This window comes from Astatotilapia calliptera, chromosome 14, assembly GCF_964374335.1.
Source record: "Astatotilapia calliptera chromosome 14, fAstCal68.1, whole genome shotgun sequence".
Classification (NCBI taxonomy): Eukaryota; Metazoa; Chordata; class Actinopteri; order Cichliformes; family Cichlidae; genus Astatotilapia; species Astatotilapia calliptera.
The window spans coordinates 22,521,614-22,545,992 of NC_137435.1; the positions used below are offsets into that span (position 1 = coordinate 22,521,614).

General features: G+C 41.5%; 1 protein-coding gene across 2 annotated transcripts in view; it reads right to left on the reverse strand.

Annotated features, from left to right (window-relative positions):
- The window catches only part of grm5b (glutamate receptor, metabotropic 5b), a 94,133-nt gene extending 70,398 nt beyond the window's left edge, over nt 1-23,735 (reverse strand). The window contains exons 1-6 of one of the 2 annotated variants that reach the window (XM_026191512.2): nt 23,537-23,735; nt 13,750-14,143; nt 12,779-13,207; nt 12,464-12,578; nt 2,816-2,890; nt 2,222-2,396 (exon numbers count right to left, since the gene is read on the reverse strand). In XM_026191512.2, coding sequence (XP_026047297.2) covers nt 2,222-2,396; nt 2,816-2,890; nt 12,464-12,578; nt 12,779-13,207; nt 13,750-13,905 — 950 coding nt within the window. In that variant the 5' untranslated portion in view covers nt 13,906-14,143; nt 23,537-23,735. Of the gene's footprint in view, nt 1-2,221; nt 2,397-2,815; nt 2,891-12,463; nt 12,579-12,778; nt 13,208-13,749; nt 14,460-23,536 lie in introns of those variants that run through there. The other variant, XM_080288600.1, reaches the window with a different exon arrangement.
- Between the last annotated feature and the right edge of the window lie 644 nt (nt 23,736-24,379).

Sequence of the window (24,379 nt, forward strand, 5' to 3'; positions counted from 1 at the left end):
AGCTTGACTTTATCATTTGTGAATACTCATGATATCCAGCAGAGTGTGACCAAATTCAGGCAAGGAAACATGGATCAATCACAAATTTGTATGTAAAACGTTCACATGCACAGTTTGTGAATGAGGCCTTTTGTCACTGTTAATTTTATTTTTTCCCCTGGAGGTTCTGTTGAAATTATCCATTAAACTCTTTATATCATACATAGTCAGACCTAACAAAGAACTTCTCCCCTGACAGTGCATCAAAGTTACGACTGATTAAGTCCTTTAATTCTGTGAGGACAGAAAATGTCTGCCTACTTCATGATCGTTCTCTCTCTCTCACTTCAATCTCTAATTGCAGACTGAGTACAGTAGACTTTACCTCATATAGACAGCGATGATGATGATGATGTTGATGAGGAGGATAATGATGATGATGAGTAAGATGGTAATGAGCATCAAGGTGGTGATGACAACAAATATGATGCAGGGCATGATGATTTAGTGAAACAGCAGAGATCACTGGGGGGAAAAGTAGAACAGAATTGGAACCAGTCACACTTGTGCCATTTTAAAGGCAATCCCATCATGTTGTTTCCAGTATATGCAAAAAGCTATTGTTTTTCCTCTTCGCATGCTGGCTGGCATAGGTGCTAAAATCATTATTCATCTTATGTTAATCAACAGTTGGCATGGCAACCGTAACTCGAGAGGCTTAGAAGCAACTTTCATACAGACGTATGTAGCCACACACACACACACACACACACGCACACACACACACACACACACATATATACACAGATGTAGGTAAAAACTGTTGATTTGGAAAGTTTTTCTTTCTGCATATCAATTCATCCACACAGAAATGGAGCTTTATGTGAAAACGACCTCATATAACCAAATGTTAGTGCATACTCTACCACGACAATGTCTCTAGTTGTAATACTGAGTGTTTATCACCACTCCTGATGCAAAAAATGTAGCTTTTCCATAAACTGGCTTTTTGAGTTTGTCCGTTCATTCATTATTAACTGCGGATATTATTTTATTTAAAAATTAAGGGAGCTTTTCTAAGGAATACCTCAAACAAGACTTAGAAAATGATTGTTACATTATCTAATCATTTCCTGCAGCCTTCACCCCCGTCTGTGGCAGAGACAGATCTCCATTTATGAAATGCATCAGTTTTTATTTCAGTTTCTAGAATTTTATAACGAAGTCTTTATCTGTCCAACTCAGCTCAGCCGTTTACAGCAATTGGTGTGTCCATTAAGCTTATGTTTGCAAAAGACACATTCATTTATTATTATTATTATCATTATTAATATTATTATTATAGATATATCCAACAAATACAGTTCAATCAGTCACAACCAGCTGGGGATGTGTGCAGCACTGCTAGTCAAAAACCAGCTACTTTGAAGCACAGACTGGGCTTTGAAGTCTATTCATCAGCAGCATGGACATTTTATGCAAAAAAACAAAAACAAAAAACAGAGCAGAGACTAGCTGAAAGTATATATTTACCAGATGGGTTCTTATTAAATGTTCATAAGTGTGGCTATAATGGTTGTTATTGACACTTACATTTCTGATTATTTTTTTTAGTTTCAGTTACATCAGTCAGTTGACCTCCAAACATGCAAAAACCATCTCAAAACCATCCAACAGTGCAACATGAAATCACTAAATGTCTTCTTTTACCAGCAGACGAAACAAATTCATGAAAAACAGACTTTAAGCATTTTTCCAGAAAGAAGTGCTTAAAATATTATTTTTAACAAAATGTTTAAATAAACATTGATCCAGTTATCGACTGATCAACTAAATAGCTGTGTCTGCAATTCTCAAAGACTGAGAGGGTTAGTTTAGAGAAGAGCACTAAGCCACAGCATCTGCCTTGTAAGGACAGATTTTTTTCATTATTTTCCAGCTAATGTTTTTTAATTGATTTAATAACACTGCAATCTGCAAACCCATTGGCTACTCTGCTGACTGAAAACAGATACTTTTTTAAGCCTTCCTGTAGTTCTTTCACAAATTCCTCATCAGTCTACTGGTTAGTTTGTGAATGCAAATAAACCTAAAAGGCCTATGAAAAACAATATCACTCTCATTTGAGCTTGCATTGTGGCCTAAGGCTTTTATTTTCATACAAACCGCACAAATTGAAACCTCCAGTACCAAAAACACAGAGGAGTTGCATGTTATAGAGTACATATTTAGCCCCACTAACCTGCCGATGAGAAGAAACTCTCCAACCAGTCCCTGGCGCCTCATAGCCATGAGGATATTTCGGACAGTCATGCCTTCACAGAAACATGCCACTACTCTGGCCTTAGGCAGATGGGCCCTCAGTCTCTCCAGCAGCCGATCAAAGCTCTGCTCTCCGGCATTGCTCCAGATTTTCCCTGTCACACAAATCGAAACACAGTTCTGTGATTCTCATGTGGTACTCACAATGTAAGCATTTTAGAAGAAATTAAAAAATGAACAACACAATGACTTACAATCTCACCTTCTTTAAAAAAATACTATTCCTGTTTATTTAGAATTAAGCTGTACTTTAAAGTAATTTTAACTTTTGTTTAACAGGCTATTTGTGTTGACAGCATTAGGTGTACGACACAGTAGAGATGGTAATGCCCTTCCTAATGCTAAGCAGCACTTTATGTGGGTAATGCACTTCTGCTCTATTGCTTTTGAATCAGTACTAAACTATTTACTAACTAAAATTCCAGCAAGCCTTTTCCGATCTAATATATTTTAAACAATGTTTATGACTCATACAGTTGACTTCACTGTGGTTTTTTTGACCTGCGTCTCTTACCAGAGTGGGCGATACAGATGCCCTCCTTGGCTGCCATGTCCTTGAACGCCCCCATCCCACTTTCACCATAGTTCCCTAGAAACACACAAAAAAGGTGACATTTTTAATTAGTTCAGTTTTGAGGCAGAATTACTTAACTTTTTCAAAAGGAGAGGAAAATGTCTCTGTGTCGACAGATGGAAGCACATAGAGAGATAGATGAACTACTCCACACAGGAACTTGGGAAAATGTCAGGAGAATCAAGTCTAGACATTGCCCAAAGTTGCCCTTTCTCACATTTATCTCACAGCAGTTGAGAGTCCACTTCTGATAGTTTCTCTCTACTGGAAATCCAAGTGAAATAATGGGTTGCATGGACAGAGTAAGCCATCACACAGATTTTGTGGTAGGGAATTGGCAGATCAATGATGATTAAAGATCACTTAATATCGGATTCAATAGCAGAAAGACAGAGTTTGGCACCTTTCAGACCTGATGTTGCTGAGCTGGCCATTTCATTCCCTCCGTTTAAAAATGTACCAGATTATTGATTTTTCCCACTCATTAAGTTTTTCCTGTCTATCCGATGGGTTTATTTTGGGCTTTTTAGACTAATAATGGCATCACTGGTGCCCTGTTCCAGTCTGAGGTCCAGTCCAGTGGTACTGAATAGACTGAAACATTGATTTAGGTCAGGCAATCATGGGGGCTAGTCAATAGCAACGGTTTCCCAAGGAACTGCCTGTATACTCTCACCATATGAGGCCGGGCATTGTTGTGCACCAGGAGGAACCCTGGACCTGCTACACCACCATAGGGTCTGACGATGGATCTAGGCATTTCATCCCAATACCTAATGGTAGCCAGGGTAGCGTTGCCTTGCTAGAAAAGGTTTTGTGCGTCCCTCCATGGATATTCCTCCCCAGACCATCACTGATATACCATCAATGCTGAATGGTGTTACGCTCTCCACGACTTCTCCCTGGCTCAGGGTGAACCTCCTCTCATCTTTGAAAAGCACAGGGCACCAGCGGTGGACCTGCCATTTCTGGTCAGTAGTGACACTGACTCTAGCTAAAAGCTAAAACTAGTGATAAACCAGTCCAAAAAGAGGTGCAGGGGAAAAAACATCTGTGGCCTCCAGCTGTAACACCTTTTCTGTTTTAGGGGTTGTCTCACCGTTGCCCCTCTAGTGTACCTGCTCTTAATTTCATTAACACCAACAGCTGAAAGTAATTATCCCTCCTTCTTAACTGACCAGATAAATATTGCATTAGTTTAACTGGCCTGATGTTACATCCTGATTAAAAACAGTTTCACTTTTGTCATTCACAACTTGATTGTCGCATTTAAAATCCACTGTGGTGGTGTACAAAGTCAAAATCACAACAATTGCCTTTGTCCAACAAATTGTGGACTTAACTGTAGACAGATAGATGCCTGCATGCTGAAATTTGTGTCAGAGAAAGCATCTCCCCACTGTGGAACCCCTTTCTTTGCCAGAGAAAGTGGGTGACCTGGAATTTATGCTAATGAAGGGTTGTACACACTGGCAAAGAACATGATAGGATTCCCCTCTCTAATTTTTCCTCCTCTTCCCTCTTATCTCCTTCCCTTCTCAATGTTGATTGAAGAAAAGATCAAACCCCCCCTCTTTTTATCTAATGTTTGTTTCTTCCGGTGTGTTTGTAACAGAATGCAACCTAATTACGCATCATTGATCTGTGCAGCACATAAATTGATGAGGAGGAAAAAAGAAGAGGTCAAGGGAGAAATGAGGAAGAGAAAAATTATACAGAAATTAGAAGCGGTCCCACAGTCCCAGACCACTGTGGATCTTGCTCTGTGTGTGTGTGTGTGTGTGTGTGTGTGTGTGTGTGTGTGTGTGTTTCTGTCTACAGTCAGGCCAGTCAGTGTGGTGGAGTGAAGTGTAAAGTCCTGTAATTAGTGTCTCAGTGAGAGGAGTGGGAGACAGATGGTGCAGACCATCCTTTGACACACACACAGACACACGCACGCACGCATGCACGCACACACACACACACACACACACACACACACACACACACACACACACACACGCACAAACACACACAGCTACCATCATCAAAATCGATAAAGCTTGTAACCTACTTCACTCAGGACTCAACAGGGATTTCTGTGTGAGACATCTCGCCCTCTCTCACTTTTTCTCTTTCAGTAAAGTTGCCGTGGTTCTCTTTAGCTCTCTTTTTCTGCCTCTCACTCTCTCGGTTCTACTCAACAATGCTAACACACTGTCAAACAAACACACTTTTGCTCCCACCATTCCTAAACAAAAGCCAGCCCACACGCTTAAAAGGGCTGCAACTGGTAGCAGTCTTCTCTTCCTCTGTACTGGTTCATTTGTCTGTCAGGGAAACTTTCTGGCCATCACTGGCATGCATTTTAATTCCAAGCCTAGCATCACTTCTGATGGAGTGATGGAGCTTATGTTTGATAGCAGCAACACAAATTTGGACAGAGGCAACAAAAAATTGTATAGTGCAAAAAAAAAATTGTGTTAACTGTCAACAGTTCAGTAACATGATCGGGTATTAAAATGCATCTTAGAGAGGCAGGGTTTCTCAGATGTAAAGATGGGCAGAGGATCATCAATCTGCAAACAGCTGTGCCTACTGTGAATAATAATCTTCAATATAAATCTGTACAAACTTATAATATCTCATCATCTACAGCATATAATATCATCAAAAGATTCCAGGAATCTGAAGAAATCTCTGTGCACAAGGGACAAACCCCCTCAAAATCCATATTTAATGCTCATAATCTTTGGGCCCTCAGGCACCACTGCATTAAAAACAGGGATGATTCTGTTATGGAACATTCCAGAAATCATTGTCTGAACACAATTCACTGTGGCATCCACACTCCAGGTTAAAGCTCTATAATGCAAAGAAGAAACCACATGTGAACATGAACCAGGAACACTGGTGTTTTCTCAGAACCAAAGCTCATTTAAAATCGACCTAGGAAAGCGGAAAAGCTGTTCTCATCAGGAATCTGGGTCTGCAGGTCTGCCTGTGGTCAGTGGAAATGTTATGCATCTTTTTCCTCATACACAGCTTCATTTTGTTGCATACATAACAATCATTAATTCCCATTAAAAGCATAACAATAGGTCAGACATGTCTCCCCTATAATAATGACCATGCAGTTAGTCCCTCTAGCGCCTGGTCTGAAGGATGTTTGGCAAACTACTATCTGTCTTAACAGAAGCCATTAAATTGATTCCCCGAACATGAGTTCTGAAACCTGAGGACAAGCCAATTTGAGGAGATGCAGTCTTGTGACCCCATGCTCATTAAACCACAAGCCATTGTTGTTGTTTGGGGACCCATCCAGAAACTGTCCTTCTTTGAATCTTCACCCTTAGGCAACACTTTTTTTCCCTTCTTGTCCATTCATTAAACCTTTCTCTACGCTGCCCTTTCTAACCCCTCCTACTTTTATCTTCCTCAATCCTAAAAAGGCACAGGAGTTAAATAGACAAGGACCATGTTTTGTCCCAGAGTCTGAGTGTAAGACACAATGGCAGAAAGGAGGACGACGAGAACAGAGAGGAAGACAAAACGCAGAGGATGAGAGGCAGAGGGAGAATCTGCAGTGCTAGGATCAAATGAGTCAATAAAGACCAACAGGAGAAAGAAATGAGAAAAGACAAAACGGTAGTGTGGAGGGAAAGTTGACATCTTGATTTATTAAAACATTGATCAACTTCTGTTTCAGCGTGCTGGGGTGACACATGTCAAATATCATGCCAATAAATCCCATTCAGCTGAATTGGATTGAGGTGAACAGAGGAACACAGAGAGAAATGGGGGAGGAAGGCCACAGAGAGAGAGTGAAACAAAGAAATGGTAAACTCGGTGTGGTGGAGGATGATAATGATGATTCTGGCTGATTAAAGTCACACAATGAACAGTAAGTGAGTTGTTGGACTCGCAACCTATTGTGATCATCGCGTGAGACCGTGTGGTAGAAACACATGTGATGGTGCATTAGGAAAATGCTGACGGTAAAGAGAGGGTCCCTTTCCCTCCACAGCATTTAGTGATGCAGATAAGTATACTCAGCTACAAGCAGGTCTCTCCATGGTGCTCTACAAAGGCTTCATTCCAAGAACTGTCAGTGTTTCTGCCACTGTCCCACAGACATCACCTAAATTAAAAGGTCATTTATGATTTTTTTTTTTTATATATGCTCCATGCAACTGACCTTTCAATTCTCTTGATGCTATTTTATCAAATGTCTTGGAACACGATATATCTGAGGTGTTACGTTACAGTTCCTGCCATAATTCACCTTCAGCGTCTGTGGTTAAAGTGACCAAAGGAAGGCTATATAATGATATTCTACTTATTCTCTGTTAATAGTAGTGGCCTATGTGATACATTTAAATCGACCTTTGATAAGGTACTGTGACGTTTGAAGTTTGAGGATTAGACATTGACATATTCACGAAAGAACAAGCACCCATTAAAACTGAGTTACAGAGAGAACCTGTTACTTTGCATTAAAGGTTGTGAGAAAGTGCTTGGCTCGAGAGTTCTTACGTCCATCTCAGGCATTGATTTTAGCATTCACAGCTGAAAAAATATTCTGTCAGGCCCAGACAGTCTGCGTTACACAACCAAGAAACAGTAATAACGTCAACATATTGCATGCATGTACCTTATATCCTCCTGGTGAAAAAAAAATACAGTATTTCATTACTTCAGTGTAATGACTTTGCTGATATTCCATGTATTCCAGTATCTTGCATATCACTTTCCCCCGTCTTTTGCCTCCAGATGCAAAATTTTAATGCAGAGAATTAATGAGTCTCTGTAACACCCCCCACCACCAGCAGCAGCAGAAGCAGCAGCAGCACCACCACCACTACCAATCTTGTTCCGAATCTTCAGCTCCTGTACGCTCTCTTATCTACTGCAAGCACTCCACATCCTAATACACACACAGACACACCTTGTACTCTGTCTTCTATCGTTTTCTGGCATTATTATCATCGGTTCCCTGCATTCTCTCTTCTCTCCTTGTTCCCCATTCCCAATTTATCTTGGTCCTTTTAAAAAAAATAATAAATAAAAAAAATAATCCTTCATTTCCCTTATTTTTTCCTACAGTTCTCTCCCCACCCCCACCTTATATGTCCTCTCCCTTCAGTCTCCACTTCTTTTCCATCCATTACATTTCATCTTAATTCATTCTCTCTGTCACACTAATTGTTTTTGTCATGTTTTGCATTTGACAAGGCAGAATCTGACCTTGAAAACCTGTTTCAAGGTTAAGCTGAGTCTTTGTAATTGAAAATACCACTATTTTCTGCACATTTAAGCTAATACAAATACTCTAAGGCATACATTTCTGTAGAAATGTTGATAATATCGTGCACATTTCTCATGTGCTGCTAGAAGTGTCAGGACTCTGGTGGTGTCATGCATCGTATGGCACCAGGATGCCAGAAGAAAATCTTTTGGGTCCTGTGGAACACGCAGTCGAGCTTCTGTGAAGTGGGTTTATTACAGTCCATTCAGTAGATTCTAGATAAATCCAGGGTGTAGGCAGTTTGAAGGTTTTATAAATGTTTTGCTGGAATTTTGTTGGATTCCCTGCCTTGTGCTTAAGAGTGGAGACACACACTGTCCTGCTGGAGAAGACCATTGCCATCAGGGGCTCTTGTATAGTCTGCCAAGTTGTACACACCTAAATAATGTCCATGTGAATGTCAGGACCTAAGGCTTCTGCACAAAACAGTGCTTAGACAGTAATTTCCTACTTTATGTTCCTCAATCATCCATTCACAGCCAAACGAGCACTTTTTTCTATGTTTTAGTGCTTTTTGACTTGCACAAGGATATTAAGCATGCAGAACAGCCAGGGATCCAACCAACAGTGGTTTTAATGTTGTAGCTGTTCTGTATACATGCTGTTATAACATTATAGGTAAGCCCACAGGCACACTCTTATTACAAAGAAAACAAAAATGTCACACATATGCACTATATTGTTCTAAATATGTGACCTGATCTTTCTGTAGCTCTTCATTTAAATAAACAAATTCAGACAAGATTTATAAATATGTCTCAACATCTGTGAACAAATCCCTTTCTCAGTTTCACCGGAGGAGAATTAAAGCAAATAAGGATTTAATTTCACAACGTTTTACTAGAATCAATCCATGTTACCAGGGTTCAGTGAGTCATATGCTCACTCACGCTCAATCAGTTTTAACTAAACATTTATTATCGCACAGCTCTACAGTGAAAGCGTTTGTGAGAGAAATTTATAGTGTATGAAAATCATTTGGGTGCACTAGCGCAAATTACTTCGTGCTGACTTGTGGCACTCTTATTAGCAAATCTCAGGGTACAAAACACTCAGCAGCCTTATTTCTTCAAATGAACAGATCTGCTGTTTCTCACATACACACATAAACTTTTTTCTCTTATACACACAAACCTATATGCATATACACATATACAGTGAGAGTTGAGGCTCAGGTGTGAAATGTATGGTTTTCAGGGTTTTTATCGGTTTTCAGCGTTATTTTGTTATCGTTTTTATGGTTAACTCGGTTTTCCTGGGTCTTTTCAGGTGTGTTATGAATAAATCTTCTTTTTTTTGGTACCGGTACTAGTTTTATTTTGTTGTATTTATCCGTGACACCTTAAGACCGGTCCATGAAAATAATGTCAGGCATAAACCGGTCCATGGCGCAAAAAAGGTTGGGGGCCGCTGCTGTAAACCATTAAAAGTCCTCCCTTAATACTTCTGACTCCATCAAAACACACACAAAAAAGTTCACACATTTCATTGTGAACTACTGTACTGTTTATATGCTGGGATTTATTTCACATGAAGTTTCATCACACTTCTCCTTTCTTCACAGGTTTTGTAGAAATACATCATGGAGACACGGCTGCTTGTCAGCACGCATGCCACTGGGTATTTGCCATCTTGAGTTTGTATGTCGTAACAAATGTTTTTGAGCTCCTTCACACTTCAAATGTCACATTGCTCACAGGGTGTTGCAAGGAGGAGGTTCTGAAATACAGTGGGGCAAAAAAGTATTTAGTCAGCCACCGATTGTGCAAGTTCCCCCACCTAAAATGATGACAGAGGTCAGTAATTTGCACCAGAGGTACACTTCAACTGTGAGAGACAGAATGTGAAAAAAAAATCCATGAATCCACATGGTAGGATTTGTAAAGAATTTATTCGTAAATCAGGGTGGAAAATAAGTATTTGGTCAATAACAAAAATACAACTCAATACTTTGTAACATAACCTTTGTTGGCAATGACAGAGGTCAAACGTTTACTATAGGTCTTTACCAGGTTTGCACACACAGTAGCTGGTATTTTGGCCCATTCCTCCATGCAGATCTTCTCGAGAGCAGTGATGTTTTGGGGCTGTCGCCGAGCAACACGGACTTTCAACTCCCGCCACAGATTTTCTATGGGGTTGAGGTCTGGAGACTGGCTAGGCCACTCCAGGACTTTCAAATGCTTCTTACGGAGCCACTCCTTTGTTGCCCGGGCGGTGTGTTTTGGATCATTGTCATGTTGGAAGACCCAGCCTCGTTTCATCTTCAAAGTTCTGACTGATGGAAGGAGGTTTTGGCTCAAAATCTCACGATACATGGCCCCATTCATTCTGTCCTTAACACGGATCAGTCGTCCTGTCCCCTTGGCAGAAAAACAGCCCCATAGCATGATGTTTCCACCCCCATGCTTCACAGTAGGTATGGTGTTCTTGGGATGCAACTCAGTATTCTTCTTCCTCCAAACACGACGAGTTGAGTTTATACCAAAAAGTTCTACTTTGGTTTCATCTGACCACATGACATTCTCCCAATCCTCTGCTGTATCATCCATGTGCTCTCTGGCAAACTTCAGACGGGCCTGGACATGCACTGGCTTCAGCAGCGGAACACGTCTGGCACTGCGGGATTTGATTCCCTGCCGTTGTAGTGTGTTACTGATGGTGACCTTTGTCACTTTGGTCCCAGCTCTCTGCAGGTCATTCACCAGGTCCCCCCGTGTGGTTCTGGGATCTTTGCTCACCGTTCTCATGATCATTTTGACCCCATGGGATGAGATCTTGTGTGGAGCCCCAGATCGAGGGAGATTATCAGTGGTCTTGTATGTCTTCCATTTTCTGATGATTGCTCCCACAGTTGATTTTTTCACACCAAGCTGCTTGCCTATTGTAGATTCACTCTTCCCAGTCTGGTGCAGGTCTACAATACTTTTCCTGGTGTCCTTCGAAAGCTCTTTGGTCTTGGCCATGGCGGAGTTTGGAGTCTGACTGTTTGAGGCTGTGGACAGGTGTCTTTTATACAGATGATGAGTTCAAACAGGTGCCATTCATACAGGTAACGAGTGGGGGACAGAAAAGCTTCTTACAGAAGACGTTACAGGTCTGTGAGAGCCAGAGATTTTCCTTGTTTGAGGTGACCAAATACTTATTTTCCACCCTAATTTACGAATAAATTCTTTACAAATCCTACCGTGTGAATTCATGGATTTTTTTTTCACATTCTGTCTCTCACAGTTGAAGTGTACCTCTGGTGCAAATTACTGACCTCTGTCATCATTTTAAGTGGGGGAACTTGCACAATCGGTGGCTGACTAAATACTTTTTTGCCCCACTGTATACTCTTAGATAATTGCACACCACTAACACACACACCTACGCGCACACACACAGACTCATTACACCTAAATTCAAAAGCTCTTGCAGCAGCTGGAGGCAAAGCCAGAGGCCCGGATCAACAGTCCTTGATATGTGTTTGTGTGTGTGCTTATCGCTCTTTATCGTACACTTTCAGGTTCAATAGCTGTTCTCTCAACGGGCACAGAGGTACTCATTGTCCTGCAGTTCAGGTAGCTGTTGCACTATCTTCAGCATCTTCCACCAGTGAACCAAGTGACTCAACTCACCGATAACTTCAGGGTGAGAGAGTGAATGAATGAGTCACGCAAATCCTGCAAGTACTCTCTCTGTCTGTACTACACAATCCTCCTCCGGGTTTTCACATGCTTTTCCCTTGTTGTTTTCCATTGAGGATGGAGGCATTTATTTTGAGAGTTCGATCTCTAGCATAATTTTTAGTTCTCACGACCCTTTTGTCCTCCAGTCATCACCTTCTGATCTACTCTCCATCAGCTTCTTGGCATAGAGGTAGCTTTAACCCATCTACAGTAATTCCATTTTAACGCATTTCCTTTCATAAGCCGAAACCTCATCTCTGTAATAACCACTTCTCCTTCGCTCTCTGCTGCAGCGTTGCTACGCCGTGGCTGATCTCGTCAGTTGTATTTGCAACTCCCCTCTTCCTTCACATCCTTGTGCTCATAAGACTCCTTGCCTTGTTTCAAAGACAATTTTACCTCTTTTTCTTTTTAGCTGGAATTTATGAGAAAGTTCTGGTTTTTTGTTATTTTTTTATTGAGGCATCACAGATTTCAGATGTCTTTCAGCTTGGACATGGCTGCGTTCGAAGGTATTTCAGGCAAATAAATATAAAGAGGAGCCAAGAACACAGTATAATGAGGCAAACACAGAGAAAAAGAGAGAAAAGGACAAAAGAAAAACATAAGAGTCCGCGTGGGTGACCGTACCTTCTGTGTGTATTGCAGACACGTAGCTCCAGTTGTATCTCTTGACAATGTCCACCATAGCTCTTGCCTGCTGGGCATCTGAAGGCACCACCCGCATAAAGTATTTGTAAAGGCTCTGGAACAACAGAAACAAAAGGAGCGTCAAGCTGTGTTTTGCAGGAGCATGCAGGGCATTCAACTCGGTGAGTAATGAATAACTTCGCATAATTAAAAGTGGCAGTAATAGATTTTCTCTGTAATTGATTCTTATATAATATTTATTTGTATGCAACTGTAGAGCTTCAGTAGCATTCGTCTACAAGGAACAGAGCTCACCTTATCGCTGAGGTCCATACTGGTGGCAGAGTAGGCAATCTGTGGTATGTTGAATAGCTGTAGCAGGTTCTGGACCTGGATGGCCACTGAGCTTGAGCCAGGTCCAATTAAACCCACAATAGGTTTCTTCCCCCGCATTGGAGTGGCAGAGGGGTCTGAGCACTTTAGCGTCCCTCCTCCGCCTCCCCAAGAAGTTCCGCCGCCCCACTCCTCGGCCTCATCAGAGGAGACCAGCGAGTCGCGTATGAACTCGATGCTCTGCTCCAGAGCCACAGCCGAGTGCCAGCAGGAGTCCCTGATCTCACAGCCCAGGCTGATGTTGGGAAGGATGTGCGGGTCAGCATTAATGCGGTCCAGTGTATGCATCATGGCCTCCACCCTTTGGATGCCATACTGCTCTCGCACCGCACCACATTTGCGTTCATGCACCTGATTAGACAACACAAAGGAGATAGGAATCAAGCCAAAGTGAAGTGACATTTAGATTATTATAAATGGTTATTTTTACCCATATGAATGCAAGAGACCGTGCTTTTTAATACACAGGTGCTTCACTGTTGGAATAATATTGGTTTTGTATTCACATAGCTGCCTTGTTCTGATTTTTCCTGTTTGCAATTATCCTTAATGAGATGGAAAAAGCTTAAATGTCAGTGGGTGACTTCTGGTTCCCGGGGCAGCTAATGGAACTTAAATGTCGACGGACTCACAGAGAGCTACCCATTCTACAAATTGAAAGCATTCTTTGGGTCTCAGAACCAGAGCAACATTATAACCTTTGGTACAGGAGATTGGACAAAATGTATAAATTTTCTGTCGCTGTGTTAAAAGTATTAATTTCTATATCATTTCATGGTGTTTGTCTGAAATCCAGCAATAATTACACAAGGTCAGTTGAAGTAAAATGTAATCAATTTAGCTACACATGATTCATTTATACCAGTATTAACCACACAACCACTTCAGTTTACCTTATCAGCAGGAGGCTGGTGATGTACAGAGAACAATGCTCCGATGATTATGTCACCAGGCATGTGTGCTACAACTCGCCGTTCATTGGACTGAGCAGAGTCGGCTTGATTGGGACCCAGCCAAATGGACAGAACTAGCAGCAGCCAAAACATCATCTTGGTCCTTTTGGGTTACTAAGAAGAAGCAGACCTCAACTTTGTATTGTGGATCCGTCACAGGGAACTACTTTTCCGAGAAACTGTTTTCCTGGCCATGGCATGAGCTTATGGCACAGAGGAGTTTTCGAAAACTGAAGATCTCAGAACGATCCTTTCTTTTGACTCGTTTTTGCTCCGTCTGGATTTCAAGGTGGGACCATCACTGCAATGGCTGGTATAGGTGCAGCGGTGCAACCTGGGAAATGTAAAAGAAAATTCGGGTTAAATCCCACTGACTGTAATAACTCCTGGATCGTCAAATTAAAAGGCAGAGGAATCGGTGATAGACAGACATGTTTATGTAAAGCTATGGTCATAACATTTAGCTAGAAATTTAGCATCACGTATAATAACCTGGGTCTTTAATATGTATTCATAAAACTTGTGGTTAAATAAAAGTACAACAGCGGTGACAAAAATGGTCCAACCTGGTACAAATGGATAGTTTTGCAAAGTGAGAAAACTGCACAGAAGAAGGACAGAAATAGCAGCTTTTCACTGTACCAGGAAGCACTGTGTTAAAGTGAAGAATGCTTCACATCATGAGAGTGGTTGCCCAAACTGTTTATTTCACCCTAGAGATCTGAATCATTGTCGGTTTTACAGCCTTCTTACTGGCAAACACATTACACATACATTACTCCACACTTGCCATACTTCACTAAATAACAATGGTTAGGCCAAGGAGCTCTGCCGACACATTTCTTTGCTTTACGACAGCACCATTTCTTTGTAACATATACGATTGGATTTATTAAAAGGAATAAGCCATCCAAAGCTACCTACAGCCATATCAAAAAGTAATTCCCCTCTAAACCTAAAAACTAAGGCAGGCATGAACAGCGTGTTTAAGGTTATGCCAAACCATCTCAAGCTGATCTAAGTCTGGACTCAAAAATCTTTGTTATGTCTGGGGGGGGGGGGGGGGGGGGGGGGGCGTTACCCAATGAACGGTGGACTTGGTCGTATATTTTAGATCCATGTTCTGCTACATAACCCAGACATTCTTCTTCAGGGTTTTCTGGTAGAGAGCATAATTATGGCTTGTTGTCTGGATCTTGAAGCAGCAAAGCAGGCCCAGACCATCACACTACCCCCACCGTCTTTCACAGCTGGTATGGTATTCTTTTATTAAATGATTTTAGTTTTATCCAGATGTAAAAGGACTTAAACCTTCAGAAAAGTTCCGTTTTTGTCTCGTCTGTCCACAGAATATTTTCACAAAGGTGTTGGAGATCTTCAAGATGTTATTTGATAAATGTGAGTCGAGCCTTTGTGCTCTTCTTGGTCAGCAATGGTTTTCTCCTTGGAACTCTTCCATGGATGCCATTTTATCCAATGTCTTTCTTGTTATTAAACCATAAGTCTGACCTTAACCTAAGCAAGTGAGGCCTGTAGTTCTTTAGATGTTGTTCTGGGTTCTTTTGTGACCTCCTGCATGAGTTATGGGAGTAATGTTGGTCATCCAGGCACTCCTGGGAAGGCTCGCCACTATTCCAAGTTTCTTCCAATTTTGGATAACAGCTCCCACTATGGTTATTTTAAGTTAGTATTCAGCCTTAGAAATGGCTTTGTAACCCTTTCCAGACCAACAGATGCCTGGAAAAGCCTTGGTGTGGCTTGTGAATTTAAACTTTTCAAGGTATGTAATTACGATTTAACATAGGGAGACAATTACTTTATTTTTTACACAGAGCCAGGTGAATCATGATTTACTGTATTTTGTATTTACTCTGGTTATCTTTGTCTAATAAAAAATTAGGTTGATGATCTGAAATATATAAGTGAGATAAGCAAAAACGTGAGAAATCAGGAAGGGGTCAAATTTTCACAGCACTGAACATGCAAGTACTGGCTCGGCGCCCTAGAACTCAGATTGAATAGTGCATTTTTTGAATCATATTAAGTGATGCTGCTGCTTTTTTTCAGCTACTGTTTGGAAAGTCCAGAAAACAGGACATTAGCACCTAAGGTTGTATTTTCTACCTCACTTTTTGTCAGTCTAATCATTTAGTCGCTAATATAAATGCAAATTGTGCAAATAAAATCAAAATATTGATCATTGCATTTGCCAGCAGCTGTGTCACACCTCACAGCTGCTGTGAGGTGTTTTACACAGTGCACAACAACCACAATGCCAACAAGTGTACATAAACCCATTAGAGGTCCCTTTTTTCTCTTTAATTCCTTTTTATGTTTTTGGTCCTTGAAGATTAGCAGCACTGTTTGAAACCAATGATGAGTACCAAGTAAAACCATTAACATGGCATACCACAAGTCAATTCTCAAGTGTCTGCCCCCCGACTCTCTCCAAATCAAATTTGAGGGCATGTTATAGCTAATTCTCTTGCTGCTTTAATGGTATTACTCTAATTGTGAATTTTGGGTGTTCTCTCTAAACTAAGCCCCCGTTGTGTTTTTATCATTACAATTTAAATTGTTTTCGAACTGTACCAAGACTGCTATACATCCTTCTGGCAAAAAAGCAGTGCTTTCAGGGGTATTTTGTATTCCTTTTGTTCTGGCAAAGAACGCTGAGTACTCCATGTGTCTTGTTATTATAAATTATAGAAAGGATTCCTTTAATGAAGTGCAGAGTTTAGGCAACAGTAAAGAATTCCTATTTGCAAGATGTGGGCAAGTCAGCTACTAAGTGGATGATTCAAAACAGCATATGGGACATATCTAGCTAAGCGATGTACACCAAGCGCCCTGTGTTTAACAGTCAGCCAAGTGCGGGGGCATCAGTTTCATCCTTTGGGTAAACTTTCAAGTAGCCATCCCTCTGCATTAATGGGTAAGACTTGTAATTTGCCTAACCCCGAAGCTGCACAAATACTTTCCTTCACTGCAACTGAGAAATTTAATTGACCGTAAACAGCAGGGGAGCTGGGACAGTTCAGCAGAGGATGGCATCCACTGCTTATGCAAAACAGGATCAAGGTCGTGGCAGGGATGTCGGGCGGTTAGCAGACTGCTGTTTGGAGGAAGAGAGAGAAAACGAGCGAACAAAAAAGGCAGATGGAGGAACACTGCAAGGAGAGGAAATGAGGAGGAAGAAACACAGTGTATGCTGAAGAAGGTAGAGGAAGACAGAGACAGAGTAGGGGATAGAAGAAGAAGGCATGAACGATTAAAAAAAGAGGCACCAGGGGACAGAGTCTCTCTGTACGTAATTAACGTGACAGTGTCAGGATGGCAACAGGGCTAACTGCTGCTCCAGTAATGAACAAATCAAACAAAACTCTGCTCTGTCTCACATGCGCTCCCTCTCCATCAGTGACGCAACTCTGTCTCTTTCTTGGCCTCCTCTTTTGTCTTTCTACTGACACGTTAATACAAAGATGAAGATGAAGAATCCTCATAGAAGAATCTCTCCCTAGAATTTCACTGCACAGCAGACACACATTACCCCCACACCAAAACCGCTTCACCACGTTCATTTCATCATTTCTCTCCCTCCCTTGAACGATCCACTGCTTCTGCATTGCACACTCAGTCAGACAGATACACTGTGTCTGTCTGTCCCTCCCCCCGTATCATTCTCTTGTTGGCCGAACTGAAAAGAAAGTCAAATCCTTATTCCCTAAACAAACATCTTGCTCACGCCATTAGGCATTTATATCTCTAGCTCTATCCAAACTATACACACAGGCATTATAAAACCATCCAAATCAACTTTTACACAGACAGAAACACACAACACAGGCAGTAACAAACACTCTCCCTCCCCCTCCCCGCCTAGCATACTGCTTTATGTGTTGAGAAAGCATTTAATTTACTGCGTATTAAACAGGGGCGTTAAGAATTACACTAAATTTAGACGCATGGCTTGTAGACAAATGCATTTATCCTCCTCTTTATCTTGTCCTGTATGACGCACAGACGTTTGTGTTTGCATTTAATGATGGGGTGAGGGGGTGATGTCTGGAGTTTTCAGAACAGATTATAGTTGTGCTTTCCATCATCTGAGCAGTTTGCGTTTGACTGTAAAAGCTCTCCGCTGACTGCACATTCTGACAGGTTAAATGAGGGGAGAAGAAGAAAGCATCCTAAGACAGATGTACATCAGTAAGCTCACCGCCGTTATTAACAACACACGATCCCACAGAGAGACACATATCATGTCAAATGAAGTGTGCCAAATACAAATGGATGTGCATTTACCCACATACCCTATTTCTCCAGCGCGCTCATTTAACGGCACACAAGTTTTGACATGTGTCATGTGACATGTGTCAAGATAAATGGATATCTACACAAAAGATGTTTTGTTGCCTTTTCTCTGAGTACATTGGTGGTCAAAGAAAACTAATATTTGACAGGTTCTCTCAAAAAATCCCCCTGTAAAACATTTTGAGGGGAATATTTTTGGGGTGTTTGCAGCCTTTATAAAAAGGTTTGAGTAAACATGACATTTAAGTCTGAAATGTTATCAGAAGTCTTTGATTTGAATCATTTTGTATGAAAAACAAAATGTTCACCAGACGTAATCCTGATATTAATAAAGAATTACTTCAATGCTCGCAAGGTGTTTTTAGACGACCGAGAGAAACAGGAGCTGCAATACTATACTGCAACATACCACATAAAATAATAACATGAAACATAAACTGTCAACAGGAACGGACGGGCAAAATGATCTGGCATAATGGTGTTTTTTTCAAATGACTTGCTGGTATCTGAAATGGGTCATATTGCTTTTCTGTGTTGTGTGCACATTCACTTATGCAGGGAAGGCTTTTGCTGATTGGGCTTGGAACAATGGTTCTCTCCATGCAGCCTCCTATTCCCAGCTAAAGAGATGCTCATTATTGTTGCTGTTGCTTTTTTTTAGTTTTTTCTGCACAAACCCTTTGACACAATGTGCATCTGCAGGTTTTAAGAAGACTAAAGATTTATTTTTGTAATTGCTGCCTTGTCTCTAGAATCATCTCAGTGCCACAGATGAGTGATGAAGAAAAGCGCCAAGGCTTGGAGACACAAACACACCCACTAAGTAAAAGAACCACTAAACAGCATTAAACCTCTATAACTCCAGTGCACCACAGTGACATAGCTTATATGGGCATTTTATAGCTAATAGGTATAGTGCAGGCCTGCCTTTGAGGACGAATGACCAAAAAGCTCCCGGTATGAATGGGATACAAATATCACACATGCATCGTCACGCCAACAAGGCTTAGTCAGTAAAGACTTAAACCGCTGCAGCCACATGAGACAAGGCGCCTGCACAACTCCCCCAAAACAAGATGTGACCTTACAGCACTTATCTGGGACTCGCAGTCTCCATTAGTAGTAAGACTATCGGCAGTTTTCAGCCAGGTGCATTTATTTATTTATTTATTTATTTATGTCCTTTTTAATCCTTTGTGGTTTCGTTGGTCTTCCTGTACCATCAATTTAAAGTAATTTATTGAATGATGTGACGCTTTGCAAGTGCTTAATCGCTGACAGGCACGTACAGCGTCTGCTCAAACTGAGTCTCTCCAAGGAGAAATCAAATCCACAGACAACAACATCGACTGGCGCAGCGCTGCATCCGTTAACCGCAAGAAGAGGGGGGAAAGAGGGGAGGGGGGGAGAGAGTCCATCATCTGCACAGATCCGAAAACGAGATCGAAAGGTGCGAAACATGAAAGAGACACGGTCTGAAATGAGCACAGCTACAACACGCGCCGGTGAAAACCGCCTCTCTGGCCGTCCTCTGTCTCAGTGGCATGCTTGTTTCTCCCATACATCAGCGCAATTGGCTGCTTTCTTTAACTAGGTTACAGCGAACCCGTGTAATTCAAGGATAAGAAAGCCACGTGTAATTGCAAGTCCATTCAGGAATACTGCAAGAACAGTGGGTTATAACAAAGTGCGACAATATGAGTCTGAGCAGAATACAGGCTATGTGCATGCAAAAATTGGATCTCAAGCCTTACCTATAGGAGCCCCTCCAACAGCACTGGCACGGTCCCGTTTGATAACCGGTGTGCAAGTTCCTACCGTGGAGCAAAGACGCGGCTAATAATGTGGAGTCCAATGTCAAGCTGCCTCTGGTCGCTGTGCAGCTTCCGAGCTTCCTCCGTTTTCCAGTCACGCACACCTGAGCCTCTCTCCAAACACCTCTTCTTCATCCCGCCCCCTTTTCCTCCCTCTTCTCAGCCTCTCTCCCCCGTATCTCATCCTCCGCAGACCCCACTTTCTTTGCCCCCTCCTGCTCTCCATCTTTGCAAATGTAGCCACCATTTTTCTGCAGTTTTCCCTATATCCAATTGCACTTAAACACCCACTTCCCCATTTCCCTCCACTTTTCTCCCCCCCCCCCCCCCCCCCCCCCCCATCTCTTTGCTGTTTATGATTGAGACAGCGTGCCCATGGGTCATTCACTTTCTTTTTCTCATGTTTTTTTCTTCACTTCATCCATCTTACCACATCATCCTGCCCTCTCCTCCCATTGACCTGATGTGGAGAAAATGAAGACAAATCGCAAAAGTCTTCCTGTGAATAATAGACATACTGTACAGCTGTACTGTAGACGGTAGAGTAATCCTTCGAGTGTCGGGGTTTATCTGCAGAGCTTTATAGTTTTATTTCATTCTCATGTAAGACAATACCCTACAACTGTTAGGCTAATCCATTTCAAATCAAATCAAATCAAATCACTTTATTGTCACATCACATGTGCAGGCACACTGGCACAGCACATGCGAGTGAAATTCTTGTGTGCGAGCCCCACAAGCAACAGAGATGTGCAAACACAACAACACAAACGAGCAAAATACAAGAATGGCCAACCTGAAACTAATAAATATATGTACAATATATAATAGTGTATGCATTTCTGGATGTGTATACTAAATATTTTCCTACGTGTGTGTGTGTGTGGTGTGTGTGTGTATGCACATTTTTACAAATTAAATAGTTAAAAAAAAAATTTAAAAAAAAATTAATAATAATAATAATAATAATAATAATAATAATAATAATAATAATAATAATAATAATAATAAAATATATAAAATATACAGAGTTGAATATGTGCAAAACAAGTGGCATTTATATACAGTGTGGAGTGCATAATGTTAATGTTTACATCACAGGGTAGTATTTTTTGAATGCCTTTAGCTTTATGGAGTCCACCAGTGGCCAAAGTGTGTGTGTGTGTGTGTGTGTGTGTGTGTGTGTGTGTGTGTGTGTGTGTGTGTGTGTGTGTGTGTGTGTGTGGTGGGGGTGGGGGGGTGTCCTCCAAATAAGAGGTTTGTGCATATGTGCACAGAACATTTTCACAACCTGAAATGTTATGTTATGGTTGTAAGACTGCCGCTAAGACTGTCTCTGATCACTATTTTCTTGTTTTTGCTTTAACATAGTGGATCTGGCATGTGCCCAGCTTTGATGCAGAGTGGTCCTGGTCCATGCTATTCCAGCTGGAATGGGAACAAATCAAGCCCTGGATGATTGAAAATATGAACGGTTTGTACTGTACCTGACGGGCGTAGCACACTTTGGTAACGTGGGAAATTTCCTAGATTAACAAGCAAAGCTCTGTTAAAACACAAGCAATGCCCCTGTGTAACCATAGCAAGGCATGAATGCTATATTCCACCAAAAACAAGCCTCCTCTGAGCTGGAGTGAAACAGAATTGGTTATGTTGCAGCAGTCTCCCCAAGCAGGATAATATGCTTGGAGAAACTGCAAAAACCGCTAGGGAAAAATCAGGAACAGGACAATGAAAACTCCCCAGATCCGTCCATGATCTTTGGGATACACTGGAACAAGCCCAAATCATGGACGCCCAAAAGATCTGAACTAATTTTGCTAATGACAGTTTTGTTCAGGTATGTTTCATTTTAACATCCATCCATTGGGCATTCTCCTGCTCCATACATTGTGTTGTTTTGATTCATTTTTAAAGCATTCAGTAAACTCTATTGGACACTCCCAAAGACATTCTTTCTGTGTTCTCTTATCTATTGGTTTAGAAGCGCTAAGTAATATTATGAATAATAAGCAAAATTACCCAACAAAGTATTGTTTGAGCACCTTTGAGGTCCTCAGAGTTCAGTTTTAAAGTTGAAATGTCCAAAGACAGACACTGATTATTTCTGTCGTGAGCATTCAACATTCTTCTCACTATTCCAGAATTAAACCAGAATAAATCAATCAAATGTTTCTTGTTACTACAGCAGCGTTCAGTGAGCTCAGTATGAAAGTATAAAACAGTGCATTAAAAAATTTGTTTTATTTCTTCTGTGGCAACTGATTGATTCCAGCTTCTTCCTTCCCTAACACACACACACACAAGCCACCAACAACCTTTACAGGTGACAGTGGATGTTCAGTCCAGCCTCACCTTCAAAATAAGCAGTTACAAAATGCCTAAAGTTACTGAGATACTGTAACACTCTAGAGAGGAAAACTCAAAAAACTCAGGTTTGAGTGTAATTCAGCAGATCAAAGAAGAGTTGACCCCCCCCCCCCCCCCCCCCTTCACACACACACACACTTTTTTCTTTAAAACTTAAACTACACTGTCCAACTTTGCTCTCACCAAAGCGCGCATCCCACAATGGAGAGGACGTGACCGAGTGAAATCCACGAGTACAACACTGATCAGTGCGATGATGGAGCTTACTGATTTTGTGAGCCCACTGTCTAACTTCCTATGTCGCATGTAGCCTACGTGTTTTCTCTGTGTCGCTATTTTCGTTCTTAATTCCTTCACTCCCACGCATCTCTAATTGCCCAGCTACAACCAAAAAGTGGATCCGGATACTGTAGAGTAAAAGTAGGCAACACAAAATCCCCGGTTGGGTTGCTTTGCCCCGTGAGCTGCACTGCCTCATAATGTAGGAAGAAGATGATGGGCTAGACTATGAGAGTCTGTCTCCTCTCTGATCAAACAGACTTCAGAGGTGACACTGTGGGCTGAGACGACGGCACTATGGATGAGATCGATAGCATTTGAAGTTTCATAGCGGTCAGATGAGTAAAGAGCCATTAACCTACTGCTTTGGCTGGCTTCCACCTAAAAGACCCACGGAGATCAAATTATTAAAGATTTAAAAATTAGAAATAAATCAATGCAAATGTAATAGAAACATCGCGCTTTCCTGCAAATGTCTCTGGGCACAGGCTTTAACACAGATACTGCCATTAACTAATTTTAGCTTTAGCTTAGAAAGAAAACCTAGTTTTGCATTTGTAATGGCATCTTTGAATTTAAATTAAGTTTGCGAGTCCTTTTAAATATCTCGATTCAATAAATTATAGAAAATAAAACCCAATTTTATGATTTCATCAACATGTGCTTTATAGGTAATACAATAACAATAAAAAAAATTCATCTGATATGTGGCTCTTTCTTTCTCACATAAAAGACAGGTTTGCTGTTCTTTCCGTGTTGGCTTTCCTCTCATAAATGGGCCTATTAGTGTGAAAGCCGGTCGTTTGAGGAAGCGTCTCCTCGCACTTTGAGACCAAAAGTCGTGTGGTTTAGGGAGGAAAAACGAGAATTCATCAGGTAATCCACGCCGTCCTCGTGCCACTATGTCTGACTCTGTCCACGAAAGGAGAAGAAGAGAAGTTGTAGCCTACCTTTGCTTGCGGGACAGGTGTATGTTCCCAGAGAAACACAGCATCCCTCACGAGTCCGTCAGGGCACTGTGCTCGCGGTGGTTAATCTACTTTTTCACTATGGCAACAAATGAACCCCCTCTCCTCTCTCTCTCTCTCTAGCGCGCCACGCGCTCCAATGAGGAGGCTCCGTTGAGGTCATCCGCCCTCTCTTTCTCTGTCTGTCTGTCTCTCCCGCTTTCTCTATCGCACCTACCTCCAAGATACCATCTGGAGATAGATGTTGATAGAGAGAAGCAGGGATCGAGGGGAGAGGCAGGGAGATGGCAGTGTGGGATAGAAGTGGGTTTTAGAGCTTGGCTAGACAAGCATTGGATTAGTTTGCCAGCCAAATGCATTTGGGATTAGTAGACCATTAAAAGCACATACACATACACACAAGCATGCACACACACATGCAGGCTGGACAGGCTTTAGATGTTGCAGTGATAGCCTTACTGACTTTTATCTCTCACTTCCTCCTCACCCTTCTAAGCTTGCTTTGACATGAGCACATGGGCTGACAGGAAAACATAAGAGTTCACATGCACGCATGAACAGACTCTCACATTATCTATGTGTAGTCTTCCAAGGGTCAGAAAATGGGTAAAACTCCCCATAAGTGACAACTGCCTCAAGATTCGAATGCAAACTTCCATTGACACTAGTGAATATATTGTTTATTCAAAGCTTCTACAAGGCTGTGCAGCACTGTAGATATGTTTAAAAACTGCATGGTGTCTTTATCTACTACAATGTTTCTATTTTCAAGTTGGTAAAATGTGTGCTTAATCTAATGAATCAAGTGAAGTAGGCTACCTTTAA